Below are 24,973 nucleotides of genomic sequence, written 5' to 3' on the forward strand. Positions count from 1 at the left end.
GTGTCACTTTGTCAGGAATTGCAATGCCATCAATTTGAGGATCTTTCCTCAGGAGGAAAAGAAAAAAATGCAAGTCTAAGTAGTGACAAGTGCAAATGAATAAAAAAAAAAAGTATGATCACACATCCTGTGTACCAATTAAAAAAAAAAGAAAGGGAAGATAGACAAGCTTCTTCTTTACTCATGAAACCTACTGCACCTGTCTGAAAACAGCAATATAAACAGCACATCCCTCACCACCTAAAGCTTATAAAGATCTGTCTCATGCCTGAGCTATTTAATCTTTAGTTGTGCAAATGCGAAAGCCAATACTCATGCTTTCCACTTACAGAAATGCTCAATACTAAAAAGCCAGCTTCTGTTACCTAAGCAAAAAAAGAAAAATTCCGTTTTTTCTCCCCAGTGTGGAGAAGGTTAACCGTTGTTTCTTAACAAGTTTGTTAAAAGGAAAAGCAGTGTGCCCTCTCCAGCTACCTTGATTTTGTGAAACGTGGGAAAGCCTATAGCTTAAATAAGCAACTAGGAAGGCATTCTGCCCATGGAAGTCAGTTGTAACTTGCACTTGGAAGTCTGCTAGATATTTCTGTACCTGATTCCTGGCAAGCCATTTTTCCAGCACAAGAAGCCAAAGCCATGCAGTTCTCCATGGGCTAGAATTCTGTTCCCATCTACAAAAGCAGTAAGGACATACATTGGATTATACAAGGTCATTCCCATTTCTGACATCCAGGAAAACAGCCAGAGGTCATTTGGACTTTTATATTTATGCAGAGAAACCAGAATAGTGGTGCTACTTACACATTAACTAAATGGTATCTGCTGTGGAACTAACTGCTTTTAGATCTGAAAGATATCAAACACTACTGCCATAGTTATTTGCTTCAAAACCATGACATTTATTTCTGGTCTAAAGTTCAGCCTGTGTAGCCCTCTTTGAGCAGATTTTTTTTGAAATCCAACCACTTGCCAAATACTGATACTTCCTGTACTGTCTAGTTCTACCAGAAAAAAAGAAACTCAATTTCAGGTCAAAGCAGCACAAGTGCAGCTCTATGTCCAGACTAAAAGTGAAGTAATGTACTAATTAAACAAAGAATACTTCTAATTTCCATCAACTTTTCATGTGCTCCAGTACCTATACACACATTCCAAAAGCTACACATACATATTAGTTAGGGAACATATTAACTACTGTCAGAGGGACTATGAAAAGGAAAAAGTGCAAGATAGTTTATGGGCCTTTAAAAATCTCAGCACTGCTAACAAAAGCCCTTAGATGGAATAGCCCAACTATCAAAGATAAAAAGACCAAAAATGCTTATGTCTCACATGGCCATTAGCAAATTTATCAAACCATGTGCACACCTCTCTCCAGACTCATTTAATTGCTGTCAGCCTTAACTGTTTTTTAGAATTTTACCAAAACGTTACACAAATGTTAATGAAATCTGCTTGGAGAATGGGAATACCAGTGCTCCCTGAAGTGCTAGGAAGTCACCCTTCACATGCACCTACCTGAAAAGCAAATATCAAAATTAACTAGGACTGAGTAAAACCAATGCCCTTTCAAAATAGAGCATGAGAGAAATAAAAAAAAAATAAAAAATTAATAGCATAATTTGATATTTTTAAAAGTTTTTAGAAATTGCAAGGTCTTTCAAGACCTGGAAACAAGAGAACAATTTAAATAACACAGGGCTGATCTTGCTGGTTTCATTTCTAAATTAACTGAAGCTGTCAATGCAATTTCAGGGTATGTTCCTTCTCCTTATCCTTCAGTAAAATCAAACAAAATCGGTTCTGAAATGCTTACAAATAGTTTTAAGCTTGTAACAATCACGTCAACTGTATATATAAACACAGCTCATTATCTCAGTGGGCTGGGCAACCTGCTAAGTGCTTGAGCAATGCTAAAATGTCAATGTTCAGATTACAGCACACCTAGACACATCCAAGACACCTCAGCATTGAAGCAAGTGCTGCTTCCCAGATTCTACCTGTCTCCCACAGTCACCGCTAAACTGCTTGCTCCTCCTCATTTCACACTTGAGCCTACTGAACCAAAACAGTACCTTACTTACTTTACTCCCATGGGACAAGCTACCAGAGCCTGAAGAATTGCTTCCACCTTCTCGGGGCCATCCCCGTGCCACTGGCTCAGCTGGGGCACACAGGCCTGCGCAAGCTCCCAGTCTCCATGCCGTACACACTCGCAGAAGAACCCAAACAGCTGCTCCTGAGACACTGCTTCTTCATTTCCAAAAGAGTGCATCTTCCCAGCATGGGCTGGTGACCTGGGGCAGGGTGATTTAGGCGAGAGTGGCACAGGAGGTGAGGGCGCTCTGGGGCACTACCCCGATTTCTTCTTCGCACTGACGGTGCGCCCGGGGCAGGGACAAGCAGAGAGCCAAGGCTATGCCTCAGGGGGATTCCTCCCACAGGCGAGGGGTGAGGCGCCAACAAGCACCGACAAGCGAGTGGCCGCACCACCGCCCGAACCCCGGGCCGCCCGCCCCGGCAGGCTGGGACTGTCTCTAGGGGTGGTGGCCGCCACTCGCCCTGGGCCGCGCACTCTGCCGAGCACCCGACTACAGCCTCACCCTCCCCCGCACGGGGCCCGTCCTGACGCGGTCCGCCTTACCTGTCGGGCAGGACTCGGCCACCCCCTCGGCACTGAGCTCTACTGCACCTGCCCGCCAACACCACCCCTCGCCGCCGCCATCTTGGGCACCGCCTCAGCTGACCGCGCCGCCGGGCGGGCACACGGGCAGACGGCCGCCCATTGGCCGAGCTGGGGCGGAATGTAAACAAACCGCCATCTTCCTTGGGAGGGAGAGCCTGACACCGCCTCGGGAGCCCGGCCAGCCAAGCCCCGCCCTCACAGCTGACCACGCCCCGGCCTCGGGCCTCTCGTGATTCTGATTGGCTCTCGCACGAAGCTGTGACCCCGCCCCCCCGGCGCGCAGTGGCTGCGGCGCCGTGCCGTGCGGAGGTGGTGGGGGGTGTGCAGGGTGTTACAGGGAGTTATCATTTACCCTATATGTGTGCTTCACTTTATATAGGTCTGTATAGGGATATAAGTTATATATATTTAATTATATATATATAACATATCCCTATATATTATTATATATTCCCTATATATATTTCTTTACATATATGCTATTACATATATATACAAATATACTATTACTTTTACTCAAAACATATACTAGTCGTATATAATACACTTATATTCAAAATATATATTGATACACGCATATTTAATATATACATATATATTAAAAAAATATATACTACTATATACAAAACGCATACTATTATGTATATGTAAGTAAATATATATGGGGAATATACATATATATATTCTGTCCTCTCCTTTGAGAGAGGACAGAAATGTTATGCAAGTAAATGAATGACATGTTGCTTATGTGAATTACACATACAAATACAATATGCTATGCACATACATAATTTTAAATTCATAATCTTGTAGGTATAGATACATCTATAACTGCAGACATGGGCTTGGCAGGCACCCCTGTGTGGGGTGGCGGGGCCCTGCCCACCCTTGCTGTCCCCCAGCCCTCTCACTGTCACCAGCCATGCTATTTGTGAGCTCTTGCAGTGGGACAAGGCACAGAGGACCATGACTCAGCTGCTTGCCTGGGTGGTGTCCTGCCAGTGTTTGGCAGAGATAAGCTACCCCCGCCATCCTCCCTTTATTCTGGGCTTTTTGATTGCTTTTGTCCTGACACACAAAACAAAACTCCTCCGGGGACTGCTGCGGCTGAGGCAAGTGTAAGAGGCAGAGCGGTGATGACAGAGGAGAGGTGTCCCAAAGTAAGTGACTGAGTGAGTCCTCAGGGCTCCTGAATGGAAAATATGGGAAGGGGGCTATGTCTGTCTGCACCTGCTCAGAGACCCACCAATACACTCTGTAAGACACTGCAGGAGTTTGTACCATTACCTGCTGCGCCATCCTGAGTATTTTTCACCTGTACTGTCAAGTCAGTATTGGCAGAGAAAGGGCTGTGGGTAGTCATGCCTCTGAACTTACTTCAGTGTGCTAGATGAGCTTTAAGTGTTGAAACCATATGGTTATTGTGTGTTTGATCTATTCTGATTCCCTATGCCTTTAATCATAGATTCATAGAATAGTTGGAGTTGGAAGGGACTTTAAAGATGATCTAGTTCCAACCTCATTGCCATGGGCAGGTTAATGATGGTGCTTATTATGTTGCAACTCTGCACAAACAGTTCCTCAATATGCGCTTTCATTTTGGGGTATTATTTTATATCTTGTCTCATGTAGGCAAGGAAGGAGCTTTAGTAGGGCACAGGACCTGTGGAGGATGAAGTTCACTTAGCCTGGGATCTTCTATGCTTATTACCCACTCTGTAATTGCTTTATCCAGTTTAAAGTATTTCCTTACAGTCAGACTCCTTACTTGAGGAGCTGCACCCTCAGCTAAGACATCTCAGGTGGTTGACATTTTTCTTTTGCTACAAAGTTCAAAATATACCTGCCCACTTCTGCAAGGCTAAATGTGCTTTATTAACAATCAGCAGTAGTGCTGTCATTTTTAAAGGTACTTTTAAATTATTTTCTTCTAGTATTGCCCTTGTTAGGAGTTAGATGTTTATTAATATATCTGTGAAGCTTTAAAGGCTGCTAGTTGTTAATATCAAGATGGAAAAAAAAAATTAAGATCATCTTAGCAGAAAACATAACTGGTATATTGAAATTAAGAAATGGAGTGTAGGCAAAACAGTTTAAATCTTGGATTTGTGTTTCTGGTAAGCAAGGTTGCATTCAACAATGTAAAAATCTAACATTGTTTATATTTTTCAACATTTAAAAATGGGTATGGAATACCCACAGCAACTTACACTGGAATAGAAGGCCATTTACTATGAGCAGACTTCTGTGGATTTCCATGCTGATGTAGTGCTTCTCATAGTCAAGATACTAAACCATGCATATATTGCGCAGATCTTCTAGCAAAAAATGCCTGAATTTTTACCTTGGAACACTGGAACGATAACACACTTTTTATCTACAGTAGGGTCTGCTGTGCATCGCCTTGAAATATTATCAGTGCTAAGCAAATTGCTAATAACGCTTAGTGTTTTATAGGAGCTTCTTTCTAAGTGAATCTGCATAGGGAGTGATTACATGCTACAGTGTACTACTCTGGCATTTACATTTTAAAGCCATTTCTGCAACTGAAGTCTCAGATCATTTGTAACACTTTTTTCCAAGATCTCTCTTTTATTTTTCCTTGTCACTCATTACCTGTATTAATTTCTCCACCAACCATCAAGGCTGTTAGGGTAGGACTTGGAAAGTAAATACAGCTCTAATCTTTGGGTGGAGTTTGCAGCTACATGGCTTTGATATAAACGGATGGGAACAGGTATGATTGGGATCATCTGTGAGGACAAAGTTGTGTTTCTGTCAACACACAGGGGCTCAGCATCATCTGTGCTGGCTTCATGCTCTTACAGTGGAGAACAGAGGCTACCTGGCCTGGTATAAAGCCTGCTGGTGTCAAGTTAGCCTGCTGAAAGCTGTTAACAAATTTGTGCTGGCAGAGTTAGTTCACAGAGAACCTGCCCTCTGCATCATGCTGCCACAAAGCCTTTGATGTGCCGCATGGAGCGCTGCAACCAGATCTATTGTATCATTACAGCAGAGCAGCCATCACTGGCTCATCCCAGATGTGTCAGCTGTCGGGGTCCTGGCACTCTGTGTGGGTCACCGAAGCACTTGCAGTACCTGTTCTAGTCTTGGGGAGTGGCATCAGTCACCTAAAGTCAGTGGTGGCTGTTCCCAGAGCCACCTGAGACATGCCATCCACCTATCAGTCAGGCAGAGCTCCAACAGCAGCCACTGTTCTTACTGACAGCAGTTTTGGTCAGAAACTGCCCAACCAGAGCTGTCTGTCTTGTCCTGACAGCCGATGCCTCATTACCAGTCATTCATTCACTTATGGCAGCCTTCTTGCTTCACTCGGATACCAGAACTGACAGAATTTATACTGAAAGTGCCAGAAGTACTTAAGGCCAGAAATATTTTTGAATTCTTCTGTACATGTAAAAATTAAATCAAATTACATGAGGTGACCCAAGCAACCGTTAAAGCTGGTTTACCCACAGCATCACCTACTGCAGCACACTATCACTGTTCCCTGCAGGTGGAGCATTATGTTGGTGAAATTAAAGGTGGCCTGAGACCAGCCATGAAACTCACAGTCATAGGAATGGTGCACTCCAACCCCAAGAGGTAGGTAAAGGGGCTGGTGGGAGGTTCACCCTGTCACACATGCTCCTACCTGTTTTCCGAATTCAAAAGATTTCTTGAGAGTTTGTGCTCTTTGGAGGAAGAAAATCAAACAGATTCATAATTTATAGCTTTAATTTTCCTGCTCTTAGACTAAGATTAAAAGAGCAAGAAAGAATTCACTGTTCAGCCTTTCTGACTGCCCTGTCAGGATTTCCTGCTTCTTGCTCTTATCTAGTGCAAAACAGAGGGGCACACAAGTGGCATTTCTCCTCCAGGAAGAGGTGCAGTCTTGAACCTGTCTTGATCATCTGCTGGGGGCTGGAATCATCACCATTTAAAAACTCATGTGTTTTGGCACAGGAGGTGCAGGTTCATTGCTATGTTTAATGAGGATGACAGCAACTATGCTTATGATTACACTTTCTTGCAGCTACCTTGATAACTTCAGTGCTTCCACTGGTAAAGACTTTGCTGTAACCTCTTTCAAGACACAACTTAGAATTGGCTCATGCACAAATGTTCGTTTGATTTTAGTTACAAGAGAGAGAAAGCAACATCAAAAGTCACTAGCATCCTACTGAAAACTGGAGGAAAAACAAAGACTAGACTGTTCTCATACCTTTCTGCAGCTTCTAAGCCTGTAAAAGTCCTGTGTTTCAGCATGACAAGAAATCAAGGGCTGTCTCTAGTCTTTACAGGCATCTGCTGTGTTTACCATGTCATTTTATCCTTCTGAAAGACCCTGTTGTTTAACTGGTATTTTTTTCAGCTTTTCAGTGACACTGCTCTGTGATACAGTGGATGCAAACAAAGATGTTGGGCTGTTATTTACAGTTAACTTTAGTGACAAATCCATCACCCGAAATGCAAGAATTGCTGGGAAGTGGGGAAGAGAAGAGAAGACTATTCCCTACTTCCCATTTACAGCAGGCGACACATTTAAGGTAATTTTTGTGCTACTATGAATAGAATGGAGAAAAGGAGGAGAAAAAGGCTGAAGGCTACATATATGATCACAAATAGCTAACTATTAATACTGGTGGGTTAAGTGGTCTACTATGACACAGAGAGCAACACTTCAAGCCCTTCTCTAGTCTTAAAGAGAGAACTCACTATAAGGAGCTTTACAGAATCATCTCAACAGAGAGTAGGTTATTTATTAGGGCATTTTAGAAAAATGGGTAGACTTTGTGCTTCACTATCCCCATCACATGGGGTTCTAAGTCCATGACGGCAAAATCAACTCTCATGCTGATCTCTAACACTCTCCCCTGTCCTTTTCCATTGCAGATGGAGCTCTTATGTGAACATCAGCAAATACGAGTCTTGCTTGATGGACGGCAGCTCTGTGACTTCACTCACCGCATTCAGCCCCTGAACTTGGTGAAAGCTTTGCAGATCTCAGGGGACATCAAACTTACCAAAGTGGCTTGAAAGAAAAAGAGACCATAATATCACCAGGGGACAGAGGCAAATGTACTTTTTTCTGTCTGAGAAATGTTTTATCTTTTCCCCCTGGCTGATTCTGGAGAGTCGGAACCGTATCTTTTTAATTTGCTGATGTGTTTGAAATATACACTTTTTTTCTCATACACACTCAACAGTTGCAGAGCTGTGGCTGGTCCTGATTTACTCTCCTGGTAAATCAGAGAGCCTTTGCTGAGATACTCTTTTGGCCTCACAAACTGCAAGATTTACGATGCTATGCAGTATCTCACATCCCCTAACCCCCCTGGCATGTCAGCTGGCAGAGCTCAGTCCTCTGAAATGGGGTGGCTGTTACCCTATGACTAGAACTGGACAGTGTACAGATGGTGGGTCTGAGAAAAGAGAAGCAGGAGATTTTCATATGAGTGAATAATGGAGCCTGGTGGGCCCAGTAGGGTTCACGTTATCAGGAGGAATTGGTTTTCCTAGGACCTCTGCTCAATCAGCACAAAGCCATCTGTGCTTCCCAGTACAGAGCAATAAATGCCTTACCAGCACCCCTGTCTCTTGCAGGTAGCATGAATTGTAAGTTTTCAACAGCTGTGGATTTCACAGCCTTCTTTGGACCAGCCCTAGGAAATGGTATCTGTAGCTCAAACTGCATTGCACGTTCTTATACCTAATTAAAACTGCATCTTTGCTGGCAAACTTCTTTACCAGGTCTGTTAAATATTTGAATGCACGTGAGTGTTGTGCTGTTATTTCATTGCTGTATATTTAGAAAAAAAAAAGTCCTAAATACATGGCTATTTTAATACATACAGAAGCATATATTATAGCTGCTGTCTTTGGCTATAATTGGTTGGTTATAACACATGAAGGAAAAGATTTTAAATTAAGAGGTTTTTTGGTTTTGGTACATAACTTAGAGATCAAAAAATCTGCAAAGAGGTGGTTCTGCGGGTAGAGGGCTATCAAATTCCCCTGTGACTTCAGGGAAGATGTATAGCATGCTGTCTTCCAAGTGATTCTGGAGTCTCTGCAGAGTCTGGCTGTCAGATATGGGTACTCAGATAACATGAGGAATTTTATGAAAATAGTGTATCAGCAGGCTGGTTAGGTGTTTTAATCATCTTATACATTCCATTATACTCTCTGGTGTTGTGGAGAATGTCTCAGTTTCCATAAAAATCTAAATTTACAATGTATGAAACTGTCATTTTCATATATTCAAACTGCCTTCTGAGAAATCATGTTTAAAGAGCACAGGAGATTCAAATGCACTGACCTTTTTAAAAAAATGTAATGATACCAAAGTCAGTATTAGGACAAATAATAGAAGATTTAATGACTTAAAATAGAAAAAGCAATAGTCCTAACTGCTATTGGAGCTCTTAGTCCCAGTGGTGTTCCACATAAGTGAATTTACTGTCATAATCAGGAGGAGAAGTCTCATTTCTATGGCTGGGTGATTTTATCCAATATCTTCAGCAAAGGCATTTGTCTGGAATAACTGCCACTGGTCTGTTTTGATACTCAGGATCCTGTACTGCTGTACATTACCAGCACAAGAATAATTTATATACTGGAGAGGAAGATCCTTTGGTCTTTTCCAACCTAACAGAGAACCAAATGGTAGAGCAGACAGACGGACAGACACTTCGTATGTTTTGCATTAGTGATTATCCTAGCAGCTGGATTGTGGCTTAGCACAAGGCTCTTGTGTATACCAAGAAAGGCAGCCTTAGACATCAGGACCTTTCATGACTTTGATTCAGTCAGTCTTAACTAATTAAGTTTATAAACCCCTTTATAAAGGGGAAAGGAACAAGGCATTTCTGCTTTAGGATAAAGCACAACCTGAATCTGTCAAATATAGACTGAATACTTGTACAAAAGTAATTATTTTCTTCCACCTTGGAATATTGTATCTCATTGTTTCTTTGTAAAGCCCTGTTGCCTGTATCCACTTGTTGTCTTTTGTTAGATGGTTAAGTTCTTGGTGGGGAATTATTCTGGATCTACATGACTCCTAGGCACCTAAGATGCTGGTCTGTCAGGAATTGCTGGGTGCTATGGAAATACAAATAACAAGAATAGACTATCTAAGAGCAAAACAACAGTCACAGACAATGAGAGCAGGAAACTTGGTCACAGATGTGACTCGTCATTTGGCATGGAGTCCACCTTACTCATGTCAGTGGTTTGATTGCCTCAATCCACTGTGCTCGCTCTGCCTTGGAGCTGGCCTGGATGTAATAATGAATGTCTTTTTTTGTGATGATTTTGAAGAGATTGCCTTGCACGTTGCCCTTCACTCCTGCAGAGAAAAAAATATGGCAGATCAGGAAGCTCACAGAGAAATGCCTTGTGGTGAATGTGAAGCTTCATAAGGAAGATTTTTAATTTAGTGAATTAGAATATCAGACCTTTCCATTTCATTATAGATAGCTCTTGTGTCTTTGATTTCCCTTCTGCAAAATGAAGATATAGTACAGACACCCCTCACATAGACTGTATGAACTACTGTTCACTATGCATCACATATAAAATAGCCACTGTTTAAATGGAGAATCTTACTTGAGTTATACCATGGAGGGATGAACTCCTGACCAGTTTGTGCAGTAGATAAGATTTGCTTATGCCCAACTTCGGGTTCTTGTTAGCAATGGGCTCTATTGTTCTTGCCCCCTTTCCCCCTGCACCTCATATTTTTCAGACCCTGTCTTTTGTCTTTAGAAACATGTTTCCTAATTAAGATCCACACACTGTGCTTACTGTCAAAATAATTTGCTTTAACAGCAGAAACTCTTATCTGTGAGGGTAAAGTTCTGGACAAATGCCTACGCTAAGCATACTTACTAGCAGAACTGTTTTTTGTATTGCTGTCTTTAGGTTTCTCTTACATTTGGGTTATAGCAGATTGAAAAGGAAAAGGTAATAGCATAATTAGAGAGAACACAGAAAAGGGATGGCATCAGGGGATGACTCAAGACTGCATTAAACAACATCCAAAAAGAAACTGTTTCCTCTTTGTCTCTTAATTCTGGAATATTAATGATTGTTTTAGGACTGTCTCAAAGGTCATCTGACTGAGAAAAGCCCTTAAGAAGGGGAACACCCAAGGTAAGTGGAAATAACCCTAAAAAAATCCCTCCTGGTGTGGACAACCCAGCAGTATGGGGATTTTTTATGATGTGCCTCTTTCGCTGCTTGCAAAGGGGAAAGGGAGGTCAGCCTACTTGTGCATACAGGCAGCCACACACAAACCCACACCTAAACACTGCATTGCTATGGCATAAATATGTATGTATGAACGTTTAGAGGCTCATGCTTACCTGCTGGGACTCCATTATCCTCCAGAGCTGAGACAAGACAGCCACGAAGAGAAAATCCACCTACTGGCCTGTTTTCTTCCTGCAGAGGAAAAGGAAATCAGGCTTATTGGGAAAATATCATCATTAGAATTATTTCCAAGAGCACATCAATTAATTTTATGAAGATGGAGATGTAGTACCAGTCTTTCCAGGTACAAAACATCCATGTTATAAGAGAAGTCAATTAGGACATGTAATTAAATGCATTAATATGTTGTTTCAGTCTTAGATGTTTGCCTGATGTATCTGGGAATGGTGGAGATCAATTAAACACATGGGTAGGATAACAATCACATTCTAAACTTATGTATAGTCTTATCAATAACAATCCATATTAAAATATATATTTCTGCTGCTTTTCACTGAGAACATAGGGGAAAACATATGGGAAAAAATATATGGGAAAAATTTGACTGTTTTCTCTAGGAGGCTGGTGCCCTTGTCTGATCTTCAAATTCTGCAGCCTGAGTTTATGACATTACAAGGGTGAGTTGCAGTGCAAAAATAAAAAACCCACAAAGAAACAGAAAGTGAACCCACTCCATAAGCTCTTTTCACTGTTATGGTGTTTGTGTTTTCTTAAAAAAGTCACATAAAGCATTTCTATACATGTTCTTTTAGCAACATGTTGGCCTTTGGGATACCCTATACACCTGGGGTGGATGAACCTTCTGGGTTGCTCCCATTGATTATTAAATCCATTAAGATAAATTCTACTATTCCTTGAGCAAGTTTAAAACTGAGTAGCTGTAATGCCTATAGATACTTTGGCATCAAGAAGACCCTCCCCAGTGTTGGAATAAAATAATGAAAAATCCCAGTAGCAGTATGACCCTCAAGTGGTGGGATGTCAGCCCAGAAAGATCACAGCCCAGGAAGAAGTCCCAGACTGTGTAAGTACAGCAGAAGACAAATCCCAAGAAGACTTGGCTAAGGAAAAGGAATCTCACTGGGGAAAGACAGGATGGAAGATATAGGAATAGAAAATCCTACAAGGACAATCTCCCAGGGTAAGGCAAGAGAGGTCTTAATCCCCAGGAAATGGAGAGAGGAACCTAGAAGGAGATTTGAGTATGAGAAACATCTACAGCATGATTGTATTTTCATTATAATGTTCAGGTCTGTAAGAGGATATCTGGGGGTAGCAAATCCCCACTTACCTACCTTAGTAGGGTCATAGTAGTGCAAAAAAGCAGGATCAGCTCTCAAAACAAATCTCCTCACCTTCCAGTTTTTCCTCTTGTGTCCCTGCAAAACAGAAGAATTAAAGTTACCAACAGTAAATATCCCCTGAAATGACCATTTCCCTGCAGGCTGTAGGGGACACCTAAATAGGTACTGAAAATAAGAGGTTTTGGAGCCAACAGAGAAAAATCTTTTCTGACATCTTGGTAATTCCCAGGATTTTCTGCTTAACATCCTTCTTCATACATTGGTAATTCCTTCCTCTCTCCCTTCCTTGTGCTAAGAACCAAGAAAAGAGAGTGACAGGACCAAGCGATTATATCCCTGATTCCTTCTTTTCATTTCAGGTTAAATACATCTGATAATCCAGTTTTTACAACACTAAAATCACAGCTCATGGTACAAAGCTCTAGAGTAGTGGAGCTACTAGTGTAGGTTTCTCTCTGCAGGTGGCTGCGTTATGCTTTGAAACAGCATGACTGATCCTTGTCTTTTTCATAGCAAGGGTTGAAAATCAAGTCTTGCAGCCTAGAGGTGGGATCCTGTAAAGAGGACTTTCTTGTGGCCAAAGAAAACAACTCTCACTACTACCAGAGCTCACATGTGTATGTGAGTGACTGTACAGAGGTAAGTGTCCACTTCATGTAAAAGTCAATCTACTCAGCTTTGAAATTTGTCTGTTGCCAGCAGAATTCCATAGCTACTCACATGACCTGGATGGGACAGGTTTGACCAGAGGAACAGAGCTTCTGCTTGGAAGTGCATATAACGCCTCCAGTGGCGTTTGGACTTTGTGTGGGACTTTTGCTTTTGATACCGTTTTATACTTTTCAGTATAGACTCAATATATACAGAATATCCAATTAATCCTGCTTGAGCAGCAAATTCCATAGCTCATTCCTTTACAACTAGACATTTTTCACCACATGAGCTGTGACAGTATTACTGACAGGCAAATTAGCTCTGCTGGCCACAACTGTCCAGCCGTGCTTGTATAAATCATGTTTGTCCTCTAGAAAGCCCTAGGAGCTGTCATTTTTCTTGTTTCCCAGTGAAGGTTCAAAGATGGTATTTACCTGTTTCACTAAAAATCCTTGCTTCACAATGGTGCCGCTTAATTCAGAGATATTAAATTGTAGCTCTTCCTTGGAACTGATATTTTTCTTACTGCTCTCAGCCTGCAAAATAGGCAACAGATGGTTCCGCTTCTCTGTTGAACCTGAACACACTTTTAAGTACAAAGTTCTGCATTTTATTTTCTTTGACCTGCTTTTAGTTTATATATCCTCAGTAAATTCTACACTGTACCCCTGCTGCTCAGCTTTGTAGCTCCAAGATTTACAAGCAACAAATTACAGCTGTAAAGCCTACACTGTGGCCTTGAGCATAACTACAGCCTCTGTTAAATGTAGACACAGCACTGCACTCGAGGGACACAACCCTTTTAATGCCCAATTATGTAATCTGTAGATCCCTCCATACCCATGTAGCTATTTGTCTCCAGCAAAAGTGCAAGTGTTGGTGCTCCTAAAGGCCTACAGCTGCTCCTTCTCTGTTTGCTTTCACAGCCTTTGCACACTGTGTGTGTCCCCTTTACCACTGCCCAAATCAAGTATGTGATGAAGAGGTGCTTCTGTGGGCAGCTGCATCACTTACAAACATGTACAGTGCGGTAGAGTCATCAAGGAACTGCTCAGAGAGGTCGCTGAAGCGTGTGGCCTCAGTGCTGCGTGCTCCCACGGGCTTGATGAAGTTCTCCTCCATCAGCATGGATGCCAAGGTGATGGCCTCGAATCGTGACACAGCAAAGCTGTTGGAGATGAGCCAGTCCACCAGGGCAGAACCTGCAGGGAGAAAGGCAGTTCTCATATCAACGCAGTGTACTCTTCCAAGATGAGACAAATAGCCTACTGCTACATTTCATTTGCTGAAATATTTTGGCACTATCACAAAGACTGCCAATTAAGTGCAAGGTTGACAGAAAGTGTGGGGTCCTGTGTGCTTCCATATATCCAAAAATCATGAGAGAAAGGTGTTGGAAAGCTTGGTTGTACAGCTACTTTCCATTGGACCACCACTGATTCCACTATGCAGGCAGCACAGTAGCTCCCTTGTCTTTGCAATGTAGTGTGTTAGATGTGAGGAAGCTCTTTGCCTGCAGTAGGTGTACCTGTGAAAGTCTCTTTGTATCTGTTGCCTTGTTGCAAGTTGCGGGTTAGCTTAATTCCAGTACTGCTGTCACACATTCTCTCCACTATGTGGCTGCAAAGGAGAGCAAAAGACAAAGTTAGTAGAATTAAAAAAAACAGGCAGAAATTGCCACATACTTCTGTCAGTGCCTGGGATGTCCTCTCAATTACCAACACAAAGATGGGAAACAGCCTAGGTGTACACCCAGAAGTTTTGTCCTAAGTACAGTATAGGAAAACTTTATTCTCCCAATAGCAGCACTAAACAAGATGCCTCATGAAGTAACTTTCAATTTAAAGCATTTCAAACTGAGCTATAGTCAACCTCCATTTACCTTTTCAACACAAACCAAATTTGTGTCATCTTTCTACTTCTTAGCCAGTTCTCTGTTTTCTCTTGTTTAACATCATGCACCCTAAAAATCCTAGTCTGGAAACCAGCTACCAGCTTTGAAAGCTCACCAGCATGGCATGAGCAATGTCATCATTCAGTCTTTCCCTGGTATTACATCTTCTGAGGTAATACATCTCCCCAGTGAGAACCTTGGCAGCTGACTAGGAAGGTCTTCAAGCCAGCAGTGAGATGTCTGTGCAGAAGCCATATAGTCCCAAAAGTAACCATGCTCTGGCAAGAGTATATGCAAACCTAGGGCAGAGCAACCAGTTTAGAGGCTCCTGGCAGCACAGGAACGAATCTGTGCAGAGAGAAGCTTCCCTTGACCCTCTCCATACATTGGCGTGGGTGTTTTGCGAACTACAGCAACAGCAGAAGAATAAACCATATACACTTACTGGAGGCTGATATTCTCTAGTAGTTTAAAAGAGTTCTTCATTCTGTGAAGCTCTTGTACCTGTACTGGGTGACCAGCATGAATAGCTCCTGTGATGTCCAAAGCCCAAGAGTCTCGCTCCTCCCTGGAGCAACATTCAAGGAAATAGTCTGTATTGGTTTTTGTCCTTAGCTTGATGAGCAGCTGTGGAGACAGAAGTGCAAAGCAATAACATCATTTAGCTATTGTCCTCCACGTGCATTAAGTGACACAAGTAGGTCTGACGTGCCATCCCACCTGAGCAGTAGAGAGCAACTCTTGGCCACAAGGACGGTGGGCACAATGCAGATTCCTGTGTTTTCAGTTCCAAGCATAGTCTGCATGCATGGAGCTTGTGGTACTTACAAGAGAACAGACCACCCAGATGCTGGATTACACAGGAATGTGATGTTGACTATGGAGCTTTTCACATTCAGATCTCTAGTTTCTCAACAACTATGAACTCTCACTAGGCTCTTTCTGCTATGAGAAGTACTGAAATAGCCAGCAACTTCCAGAGTCGTTTCCCTTCTGTCCCCATTCAGAGGAAGGCTGCATTGCTGTTACCCACGGGTGAGCGGAGCAGCTCAGGAGGAGCTTCCCTTCCGGAACCCTCTTGGTGGAAACTCCACAGCAGCAATGTCCCGTTGGAGAAGGAAAAAGCAGTCTGTCCTGGATGCCTGGGAGCATCCCATAGACACAGCCGGGGTTTAAGGCAACCACCATAGATTAAATATTTCCCTCTCACACAAAATTCCCTTTTTTCCCATTCTCCTCAGATTTTATTGACCTGTCCATGTCCTCTCTCCACACACTGCTGGGCTGATGAATTTGCATTTATTCTTACCACTATGTGTGTGTGGGGGGGTGGGTTTGTTTTTTTGTTAATGTCTATGACTCAGGTTTGGGCACAGAGAACAGCAAAGACACAATGGGGGAATTCATTGCTTGTCCTGGTTACGTTGCTAACGGCAGCTTGCTTTTGGCTGCGCTTAATTCTGGAAACACCCCAGTGATATGGTTGCAATAATCAAAGAAGTCAAAAGGAGAGGAAAATTCTAGGGAGAAGTTAGAAAGTGAGTGCCACTGAGAAGGGATACATTTTTCCACTCCTACCGGTCTGTTTTCGTATTCCAGGCATGGACAAGTAATAGTGCAGCCATCTAAAAGGATCCTGCCCTTTGGAGAAGGTTCCTTCTTGCCTCCTTCAATTTTGTAATACAGCAGTTTATCCTGAAGCAGAACGAACCATCTCACTTTCCAGTTACGAACAATGTGTCCCTAGAGGGGAAGAATCACATAGCTAACTTTAACACAAGCATTGAGAAATTACCATATTTTCCTTTTTTGGGGAGGTGGAAATACCATAAAAAAGTAGGAAACTGTACGAAAAGAAACAAGAAATCAGCATGAGTCCTGTTCTCACTGAAATAAATACACATTTTTAGTAACAAAGCAGCACAGCTCCATCACTATAAAATCACGGAGCAATAGAAAGATGCTTTTCTCTTTCTCCAGCAAGAACATCTTCTTTTCTGGCAAGAGTTGTTTCTTGCAGAAGCTCACATGAATCATCCCAAAGAGGTGTTATTTAGGAGCATGCCTGCCCACTGACAGCACCAGGCAGGAATAGGGTAAATCTGAAATGTGTGAGGGCTTTTGGAGGCAAACTCCTCCTCTCCAGAGACCCTGGGTGGTGTTTGATGTGTTTTGTTTTCTGTCATTGTGATGTGCCTGTAGGTGGTTTTGAGAGCACCTTCCTGGGTGAACTGGCTTTTCCTTACATCCCCTCTTACTGCTAATAAGTGATTTATTTCTATCCTACCTGCCTCCAGTCTCCAGGGCTAGACCATTCCCTGTGTTACCGTTTCCTGTAAAGGAGACATACTTTTCAATGACAAAAGACCGAATGAAGGCTGCTGTCAGATGCCTCCTGGGTTATGTCAGAATACAGACAAAAATCCCTTCTTTCACCTCTGCAAACAGCCCCCGGCTCTCTTTAGTTTGCCAGTACAGGAGAGCAAACCCAGAGAGGGCTGACACCAACTGGCTCAGTCCTGTCTGGAAGTGTCAGGTCCAGCTTCCTGGTGCGAGAGGTTCACTTGTGTTTCTACAGGCTGTGGAGCACTGCAACCAGCAGGTGAACCACTGGGTAGAGGAAGCTCAGACCTGAGAGAGGGTGGGCATAGCTAAAAGAAAGGAACATGCAAAGTCCAGTTGTGGCAGGAGTCAAAGCTCATTAGTTCTCTATGAGTAAAGAGGAACCCCAACGATTTCCAAGAAAAGGTGGGGTAAAAAGCCTCTAAAATCCAGGGCACTTTCTGTCTGATGCCTTTTAGTCTATACTAAGTACAATTTATCTAACTTGGATTTGTTCTCCCCTTCACTTTGCATTCTTCAGTGGTTTGGGTTTTTTGTTTTTCACCTGTTGTAAAGTCCCATGTTCATTTTCCCTGAGAGTATGTTCTTTGCTATGGCTCTTCGATTTCCTTTTTGGAGACCTCCTCTTTTTCAGGAGGTTGCCTTACCTTTTTTCCTTTACCTTTACCTGACTTCCACACATTTACTTTATAATACATTACAATACATAATCCAGACATTTATAATGCATTTAGATAATCTCCTTGCTTCTGCTCTCTTCTTAAAACACCTCTGTTTTCCTTTACCTGATCCCACCCCTTCCTCATTTTTTTTTCTCAGGATCTCTTGTCCCCTTCTCCCCCAGTTCCCTTTTGTCATCTTCTCTGTGGCCTCCCTCCTATCAAACTGTGTGTCTCGGTGATGTTGTGCAGGCTGTGGAGCAGTTACAGCTCAGTGTGCTGCCAACAACTTATTCCTCTCACACACTTGGTGCCTTGGCTTCCCATCTTGAATTCAGGAGTCACTTAAGAGCCACAAAATATAACCATGGCCCAGAGAAGAGACCAGGAGCTGGGAATGCTCTGTCCTCACTGCACAAGGGTTGATGAGGAATAGCTTGTGCTGTGCAACCCTTCTCTGTATACAGCATGGCTTCACGTGGCTGCTGGCTGGCCAGCGCTGCCAGAAAGGTTCCTGACCAGGATTACCTTCATGTCAGCACCAGAAGCACTGCCACGTACTGCAGAAAAGCATTTCCTGAGGCGTGGCAAAGCTTTGAACTAATTAAATTTTTTGGTGTGCAATCAAGGACCATATTAGTCGTTGAAACAGGTTCTTGGTCCTGCAGGGAGAAGCATTGGAAAGTCTGAAACGTGTGACACCATCTTTCAGCTCTCTTCTCCATGCTTTGGCTAAAATTTTCTTACAGTGCAGTTTGAGGGGTGTGGTAAAAAGAAGTTATTTCAAACACACTTCTGTGTTTCCATTGCTCTGATCCCCTTCAAACAGAACAGCCTGTTCTCCATCCCCTCACACAAAACGGGAAACATGGCTCAGCTGGGTCACTGAAGAAGGCACAATCACCTTCCCTCTCTCCATCTTCCTGTGGCCACTTCCACTGCTGCCACGTAGCCATTTGCTGGTAGTTTTTTAAGTGCCCCTTGCAGAAGCACAGACACAATGGCATTCTGATCCCCGAGTAATGCTGATGGCTAATTCACTTCCCCCGGAGTAAATAACAGGGGCAATAGAGGGAAACTCGAGGGAAGTTAGTGAGCACCTGCAGTTCGTGCAGCTCCCCCACCAGGCACGTGCACAGACCTGAAGGATCTTCTTTCCCAGGAGCAGGCAGGAGCCCCTCATACCCAGTGCCTGCGTTGCCATGAGCCCTGGCTCAATCTAGCTCCTGCTCAGAGGCTGCTTCCACGCTGGAGCAGGTCTCCACGGAAGGGGACGGATACACTCACCCGTTTGACGAGGAAGCCCTCCTTCAGCACTCCTGCTGCTTCCTGCATCGTGGCCAGCAGGGAAGAGAGCCGAGCCCCGGGCGCTTGGTGCCCAAGCCCTGGCAACGTGTCCCTCTGCGTGCGATTTGTTTAAGAAAGCTCATTTTTCTTTAGTACCCTCCTCCTCCAATGTGACGCCGCCTCCCTTCCCTGTTTTTTTCTCCCTCTCTTCCTACCTATGAGACACCAGTTAAACAGTGAACCGGCTCTGATACATTACCTGCCCTCTGGGAAGTGAAACAAAGGAAAGTCTAAAAAGGATCTCAGAATTTCAGACTTCAGTATAGCAAAACCCACCACTGAGTGAGTTGGCCAATATAAATAGCCACATGATGACAAACCAGGTATTGCATGGGAAGGAGAAGCAGAATCATAAAATCACGTCTCAAAACTTCAGACTAATCAAGACTACCTCTTAAAATTTCTCATAAATTTATCCTCATAGGGTCCCACAGAACACCTTAAATATAACACATAGAATATTATGATTACAGGGAGACTTTTCCAAACCTTAAAATATTTTTTTTTTTTCTAGAAATTAATTTTACAAAAGAAGTTCTAAAGCACCACTCTGCTTCCAGTGACCTCTGGGCACAAACCCTAAGATTCCCAAATTAACACCTTAAGTCCCCACCTAAGCAACTATTCAGGCTTTTTGTAAAGCAGTCTGACCAATGAACACCATTCAGTGACCTCTTGCAACTCCTGGGCACCTCTGAAACAGAGTGCCTTTTGTTTGTCTGAATGCGGGTGTAGATATTCATTGCATTTTTTAAGACTTTGGCCATGATAAACCTGTGTGACAGATCTAGCAGATCTTGTCCCGATGAAATAAGCCAGTATTGGTATTTCAAGAAATCAATACCAACTGTGCAGGAGTAATAATCTTCACTGTCATGTTAGCATTCCCTGACTTGTATCAAAATCTAGGTGATATATGTGGGCAGAGCTAGCGGCTGTGATAAGAAACATGATGTAGATGGTAACAAATAAACAAAAGCAGTCGTTGCTATGTAAAAAGTGTTCAGAGTTCAGCAAGATAAAGTGACTCAAATATCTCTTTGCACACCAGATCTAATTACTGCTTTCATGTACCAAGGAAAGGAACAAACTAATAATTTATTTTTATATTTTTTATCACTTCTAGTAAGGAAGAGCAAAGCACTGAAGAATCCAAACCTGACAATGTGCTGGAGACAACCCAGAGAACAGTCCTGCAAAGATCATGAGAAAGACAGTGGGTGACTGAACACTACTTGAAGTTCGAGAAATTGACTGCTGTATAAAGAGAAAGCATGCTCGCCCAGACTTCAAAAACAGCCATCCCATGTGGAAGTTACCTGTGTAGCTCCCACTGTACTCCCTTCACCACTTGGGAGAAAACAGGCAGCCATGAGGCAACCGGCTGCGTAAGTCATATCCCGGTTAAATTTGTTTTTCAGTCTACCTAGTGTTAAGTACAGTAAGTTTAACAGAACACCTAGAGGAGTATTTTTTTTGCAGCAGGTATGTAGTATTACAAACATACAAATTTTCCATTTATATTTTTTATATAGTATTGTGGCCTTAAAAAATAAAGCAGAAAAAGAACTGAGTGTATTTCTTTCAATTTAAAAAATAATCTCTGTCCTGGTGCAAATACATAAATATACATATAAATAAAAAGCTGTACTCAGAAGCAGAGTCTTGGGAAAAAACCCACTGTGGTCAGCAGGAAAAAAGAATATAAATTTCAGCTCGCAGTGTTCTCTACATCAGAATTTAACTTGAGAAAAAAAGAAGAAAACTTGAGTCTAGGTACACAAGAGACATTCATTATTGCTACATGCACTGGACATGCAATCTTTATACAGCCAGCTTCAGGAATACAGTGTTCCCCCATTTGGTATTTGAGGTTTGACTTCACATTGTTCAAGCTTGTTACTGCAGGCAATTTATAACAAGGTGGGTGAGATAATTTCATGCTAGTGAGTACAGGTAGAAGCTTGCAGGGCGCTCTGGCGCAGACAGTGATCTCAGCATTGCACCACAACCAGTCCTCACCCGAGATCCTAGTGAGCTTTTTCTCCAGCGTGCAGACCACCCGCAACCCTGCAGGTGGATCTTGGGAAAATTACCATTAACAACAAAGAGTTTTATTGTCAAACTGCTGGTGAAAGGTGAAGCAAATGCTGCTGTAGCTGCTCATTAAGCAAAAAGTTTTGCATCAACTACTTCTTATAATCTAGAGCCTTCACTTTCTTCAATACCTCAAAGTATTTCTTCAATTCTTTGGATATTTACCATACACACACCCCCTTTCCCTTGTCTCATTCTGTAGTTAATCGTGGCTAACAAACTGCTCCTATTCTGCTCCCTGAGCCTGAGTAAATACAGATCTTTCAGGGTCAGATAGTGAAAAATGAGTCAGTAGATCTGGGCTGCCATTTCCACACATGTGCTGGGAAGGCAAGTTCTGGTATTGAAGTATTCTGGTGGAAAAGGACATGTTTCCATCTGTATAAACCTAGGAGAGCTGTATCAAGTCTTCTGTGGGTCTGGAAACTCACCGAAGGGAGTATCTGGTTCATCAGATCCATTTTAGAATGCTTCCCACACATCAGTGCAGTGTTTTAATAAAAGAGCACAGCTGAGTGCTTGATGTTTTCTTCCATTCAAACTGTCTCCAAAATATTATATATGCTTTAGGATCTTAGGATTTTAGGGATGGCCTGGAAGAGACAGCTGCAGGCTTCAGGACCGCAGGACAGTATTCATGGTTAGAGGGAAGGGCTGGTACTTCCAGGTACAGGGACTCCTCAGGAAGCCATGAACAACTGATGAAGAGAACCTGTCCACAGGACAACCCCATCCCACGCTCTGCAAAGCCCATCATGTATCATTGTGTCACATGGGCGATTACATATACTCAGCTTTTTCAAAGCGGTTTCTTAAGATTTTGCCCTCTGGTGTAGGATTAGGGATGAAAAAAGATGAAAAGAAACCACACCAAAATGAGGAATGACAAAATATTTCTAGATAAAAATGAAAGCTGACAAGTGTTCAAAAGAATTCTGATCTAACAGCAGGACACGTAGAAAGGTGGCACTGTTTGAAAACAGTTAACTGTCTAGACTGGAACAAGAAGCTATCAGAAATTCAATACTGAAGTCCAGATTCCTCTATAAAGAACAACATGCCATCTCCACCACATCTAAAAAAACACCTGAGCACCAGAACTGGAAAGAAAACAGCAAGGAATTGTCACTGGATTGGAAGCCTGACAGATCACAACAGCCCCAAGAAAGCAGGGCACCCCTTTTTTAGCAGCAATCATGAGGAACAGACTACTGTGTGTTACCAGACTGTGTGCCTGACCTGAGCTGGTACCCCTGGTTGCTTGGGGTTTTTTTTTGTATTAATGAGTCGTTATCAGATGTTATAAGTAAAGCTATTTCCAAGCTGCCAATCTGACAAAATTCATTTGGGATATGAAAATCATACTGAGATCCTTACAATTACTACACCAGGCCAAGCCCTCTCCACAGATACACCTCTACCTTTCCCTTCAGTTGACTACTTGAGTGCTAGTGGAGATTTTGGCTTTGCAATTACAATTGAGTAAACAGCACAGTTTCTAATGAACAGCAGGAATATACTACCTTGCTTCAGCAAAGGCATTCACGCAAAACCCACAACCCTTATTTTAAGCAACTGGTAAGCAAATGCAGTTCCACACATACCAAACAGACTGGTTGAGATAGAAGGTATCACCTCAGGAACTTCTAAAGTTCCTTAAGTCATGGGCTACAGCAACAGATGCAGCACAGCTGAGGCCCAGCATGAGCTTCACAGGTTCAGTTCTCCCTTACACCTACTTGAAAGCAGCCACCTTAGACCTCCTCCTTCCACTTACGGCAACTCATGAGAAATATCCACTAAGTTGTCTTGCATCGTTTAAGCTTCTTGATTAGAACGTGTTCAGGCAACGGGAGAGCCCGATTTTATCTGCCAGGGTAACAAGTGACTGACATGCATTTATCTTCAGCTGCTTCGTTACCACCCTCACCATTTTGGTCATTTTTTCAGGCACTCAAAACTGACCCAGAACCATGTTCACCAGCATGCTGAGCTCCAATTAGAAAAGCTCATGAAAACACTGTTCAGCAAACTTTAAAAAAAGTTCAGCAAACCTTGTCCTAAGTTACTGACAGAAACAACTCTCACTTAGGAACACACCAGAACAGCTGTGTAACACAACATCTATGGAGATTATACTAATCTGAACACTTTGAGAGCACTCAAAGGAAATAGCAGGCGTGGCTCATTTTTCAGTGCCTTCCTTTACAGCATTACTTTGGCATGGAGATCACATGGTGACTGTTTGCAAATGCTTTGTTCTTCAGTCTGAGTATTCACATACTGTGTTTAATGGAATCCAAAACACTTCTAGTGAATGGGCAGAGCTGGAAGAGCTGTTCAAACAGGAAACTGACATTATCACAATTTCAAGCCATGACAAGACTGTCATAAGCAGCTTCTGAAAAGGCAATGCTTTGAGAAAATAACCATAAAAGTATATTATTTCTTCATTTTGTTGTGACACATCTGGATATTTTCTTGCATTCTGTAAAGAAATTATTTAACCTTCTTGGCTTTGCATTACTATCAGAGTTTACATGTAGCTGTCCTGGGTTCAGCAGTAGCAGTCATTTTTCTCCTTCTTAGTAGCTGGTGCAGTGCTGTGTTCTGACTTTCAGCCTGGGAGAAGCGCTGATAACACAGATGTTTTTAGATGCTGCTCAGTAATGTTTACTCTGACCAAGGACTTTCTGAGTCTCATGCTCTGCCAGGGAGGAGGGGAAGCCAGGGGGAAGCAGAGACAGGACACCTGACCCAAACTAGCCAAAGAGGTATTCAATACCACAGCACGTCATGCCCAGTATATAAACTGGGGGCAGTTACCTGGAAGGGCTAGATCACTGCTTGGGTAGGGCTGGGTATCGGTCAGCGGGTGGTGAGCAGTTGTATTCTCTTCCCTTGTTATTTCCTGTATCATTATTATTATTGATGGTAGCAGCAGTGATCTGTGTTATACCTTAGTTACTAAACTGTTCTTATCTCAGCCCATGGGAGTTACATTCTGTCGATTCTTCTCCCATTCCTCTGGGAGCAGGGGGGCAGTTTGTGAGCTAATGGCTGCGTGGGTCTGGATTGATGGCTGGGCTTAAACCATAACAGTAGCCAACCCTAATAATCAAGCATGAATTGCAATGCATATATCCTTTATGAATGCCTTTTGTAGCAACGCCATAGAGCAATGATACTGTTCGTACTGTGGCAGTAGTAAGGATTCTTAGTTAAGGCTCATTTTCCATGCATTTTTCCTTTAGCAGCACAAAATACTAAGAAAAAATGGGACGGGTGATGTGCAACACAATGATAAAAAAAGATGTATTTAAAAATGTGGCAATTTGAAAGGTTTTTTGTTTACAAAAACAACCTCCTTCCACCTGCCCGTTCTCACAGACAAGGAAACAGGATTTTTAATTTTGTTTCATACTCCAACATGGAAAGTACATCTTATTTCTTTTCTTCAGAGAAGATAAAGAGGTTGCTTCTACAGTGAACAGCTCAGCCCAGTGTAAAGCAGACTTAGGGTGGGCAGAAATTAAGGTCATTCAGCAGTGAGCTTAGAGGCCAGTACAGCTTTTTTTGAAGTATAAGCAAGTTCATTAAAGCTCCTGCTGTATTCACCTATAGGAGAAAAGTACAACTTTATGTAATTTTTCATTTATTAGCTATGTTTATTGGAATGGTAAGAAGTTATTTTTAAAGTTTTCAAGTCCTC

The 24,973-nt window shown here is 42.6% G+C and overlaps 3 protein-coding genes across 13 annotated transcripts in view; 1 reads left to right on the forward strand and 2 right to left on the reverse strand.

Annotated features, from left to right (window-relative positions):
• Positions 1-2,823, reverse strand: part of ZFYVE26 (zinc finger FYVE-type containing 26) — a 51,167-nt gene extending 48,344 nt beyond the window's left edge. For 7 of the 8 annotated variants that reach the window (XR_009964935.1, XR_009964934.1, XM_062619243.1 and 4 more), the window contains exons 1-3: positions 2,642-2,823; positions 2,082-2,294; positions 590-668 (exon numbers count right to left, since the gene is read on the reverse strand). Coding sequence is in view for 5 of the 8 variants with exons in the window: in XM_062619243.1 (XP_062475227.1) it covers positions 590-668; positions 2,082-2,272 (270 nt within the window). In the remaining 3 variants the exon portion in view is untranslated. Of the gene's footprint in view, positions 1-589; positions 669-2,081; positions 2,295-2,641 lie in introns of those variants that run through there. The other variant, XM_062619244.1, reaches the window with a different exon arrangement.
• Positions 2,824-3,514: 691 nt separating this feature from the next.
• Positions 3,515-8,553, forward strand: LOC134163970 (galectin-related protein A-like). Its single transcript, XM_062619293.1, has 5 exons — positions 3,515-3,843; positions 6,201-6,289; positions 7,059-7,233; positions 7,580-7,765; positions 8,291-8,553. Exons 1-4 carry the CDS (start codon positions 3,820-3,822, stop codon positions 7,721-7,723), a joined length of 432 nt encoding a protein of 143 aa, XP_062475277.1. The 5' UTR covers positions 3,515-3,819; the 3' UTR covers positions 7,724-7,765; positions 8,291-8,553.
• Positions 8,554-9,044: 491 nt separating this feature from the next.
• On the reverse strand, positions 9,045-24,505 carry PLEK2 (pleckstrin 2). 4 transcript variants are annotated; one of them, XM_062619289.1, is made up of 10 exons: positions 24,372-24,505; positions 23,243-23,812; positions 16,394-16,558; positions 15,261-15,442; positions 14,450-14,541; positions 13,936-14,123; positions 13,356-13,457; positions 12,259-12,342; positions 11,056-11,134; positions 9,045-10,037 (listed from the first exon to the last, which is right to left on the reverse strand). In XM_062619289.1, the coding sequence occupies exons 2-10, from the start codon at positions 23,246-23,248 to the stop codon at positions 9,910-9,912; spliced, it is 1,026 nt and encodes a 341-aa protein (XP_062475273.1). In that variant the 5' UTR covers positions 23,249-23,812; positions 24,372-24,505; the 3' UTR covers positions 9,045-9,909. The 4 variants fall into 4 exon arrangements, with proteins under 4 accessions (XP_062475273.1, XP_062475275.1, XP_062475274.1 ...); XM_062619291.1 differs by lacking the exon at positions 24,372-24,505 and having other exon boundaries at positions 16,394-16,510; positions 23,243-23,263; XM_062619290.1 differs by lacking the exons at positions 23,243-23,812; positions 24,372-24,505 and adding an exon at positions 19,105-19,290 and having other exon boundaries at positions 16,394-16,510.
• Between the last annotated feature and the right edge of the window lie 468 nt (positions 24,506-24,973).

The sequence above is a fragment of the Pezoporus occidentalis genome, unplaced genomic scaffold (genome assembly GCF_034315485.1).
Source record: "Pezoporus occidentalis ecotype Australia unplaced genomic scaffold, CSIRO_AGI_Poc_V1 ctg21, whole genome shotgun sequence".
Lineage (NCBI taxonomy): Eukaryota > Metazoa > Chordata > Aves > Psittaciformes > Psittacidae > Pezoporus > Pezoporus occidentalis.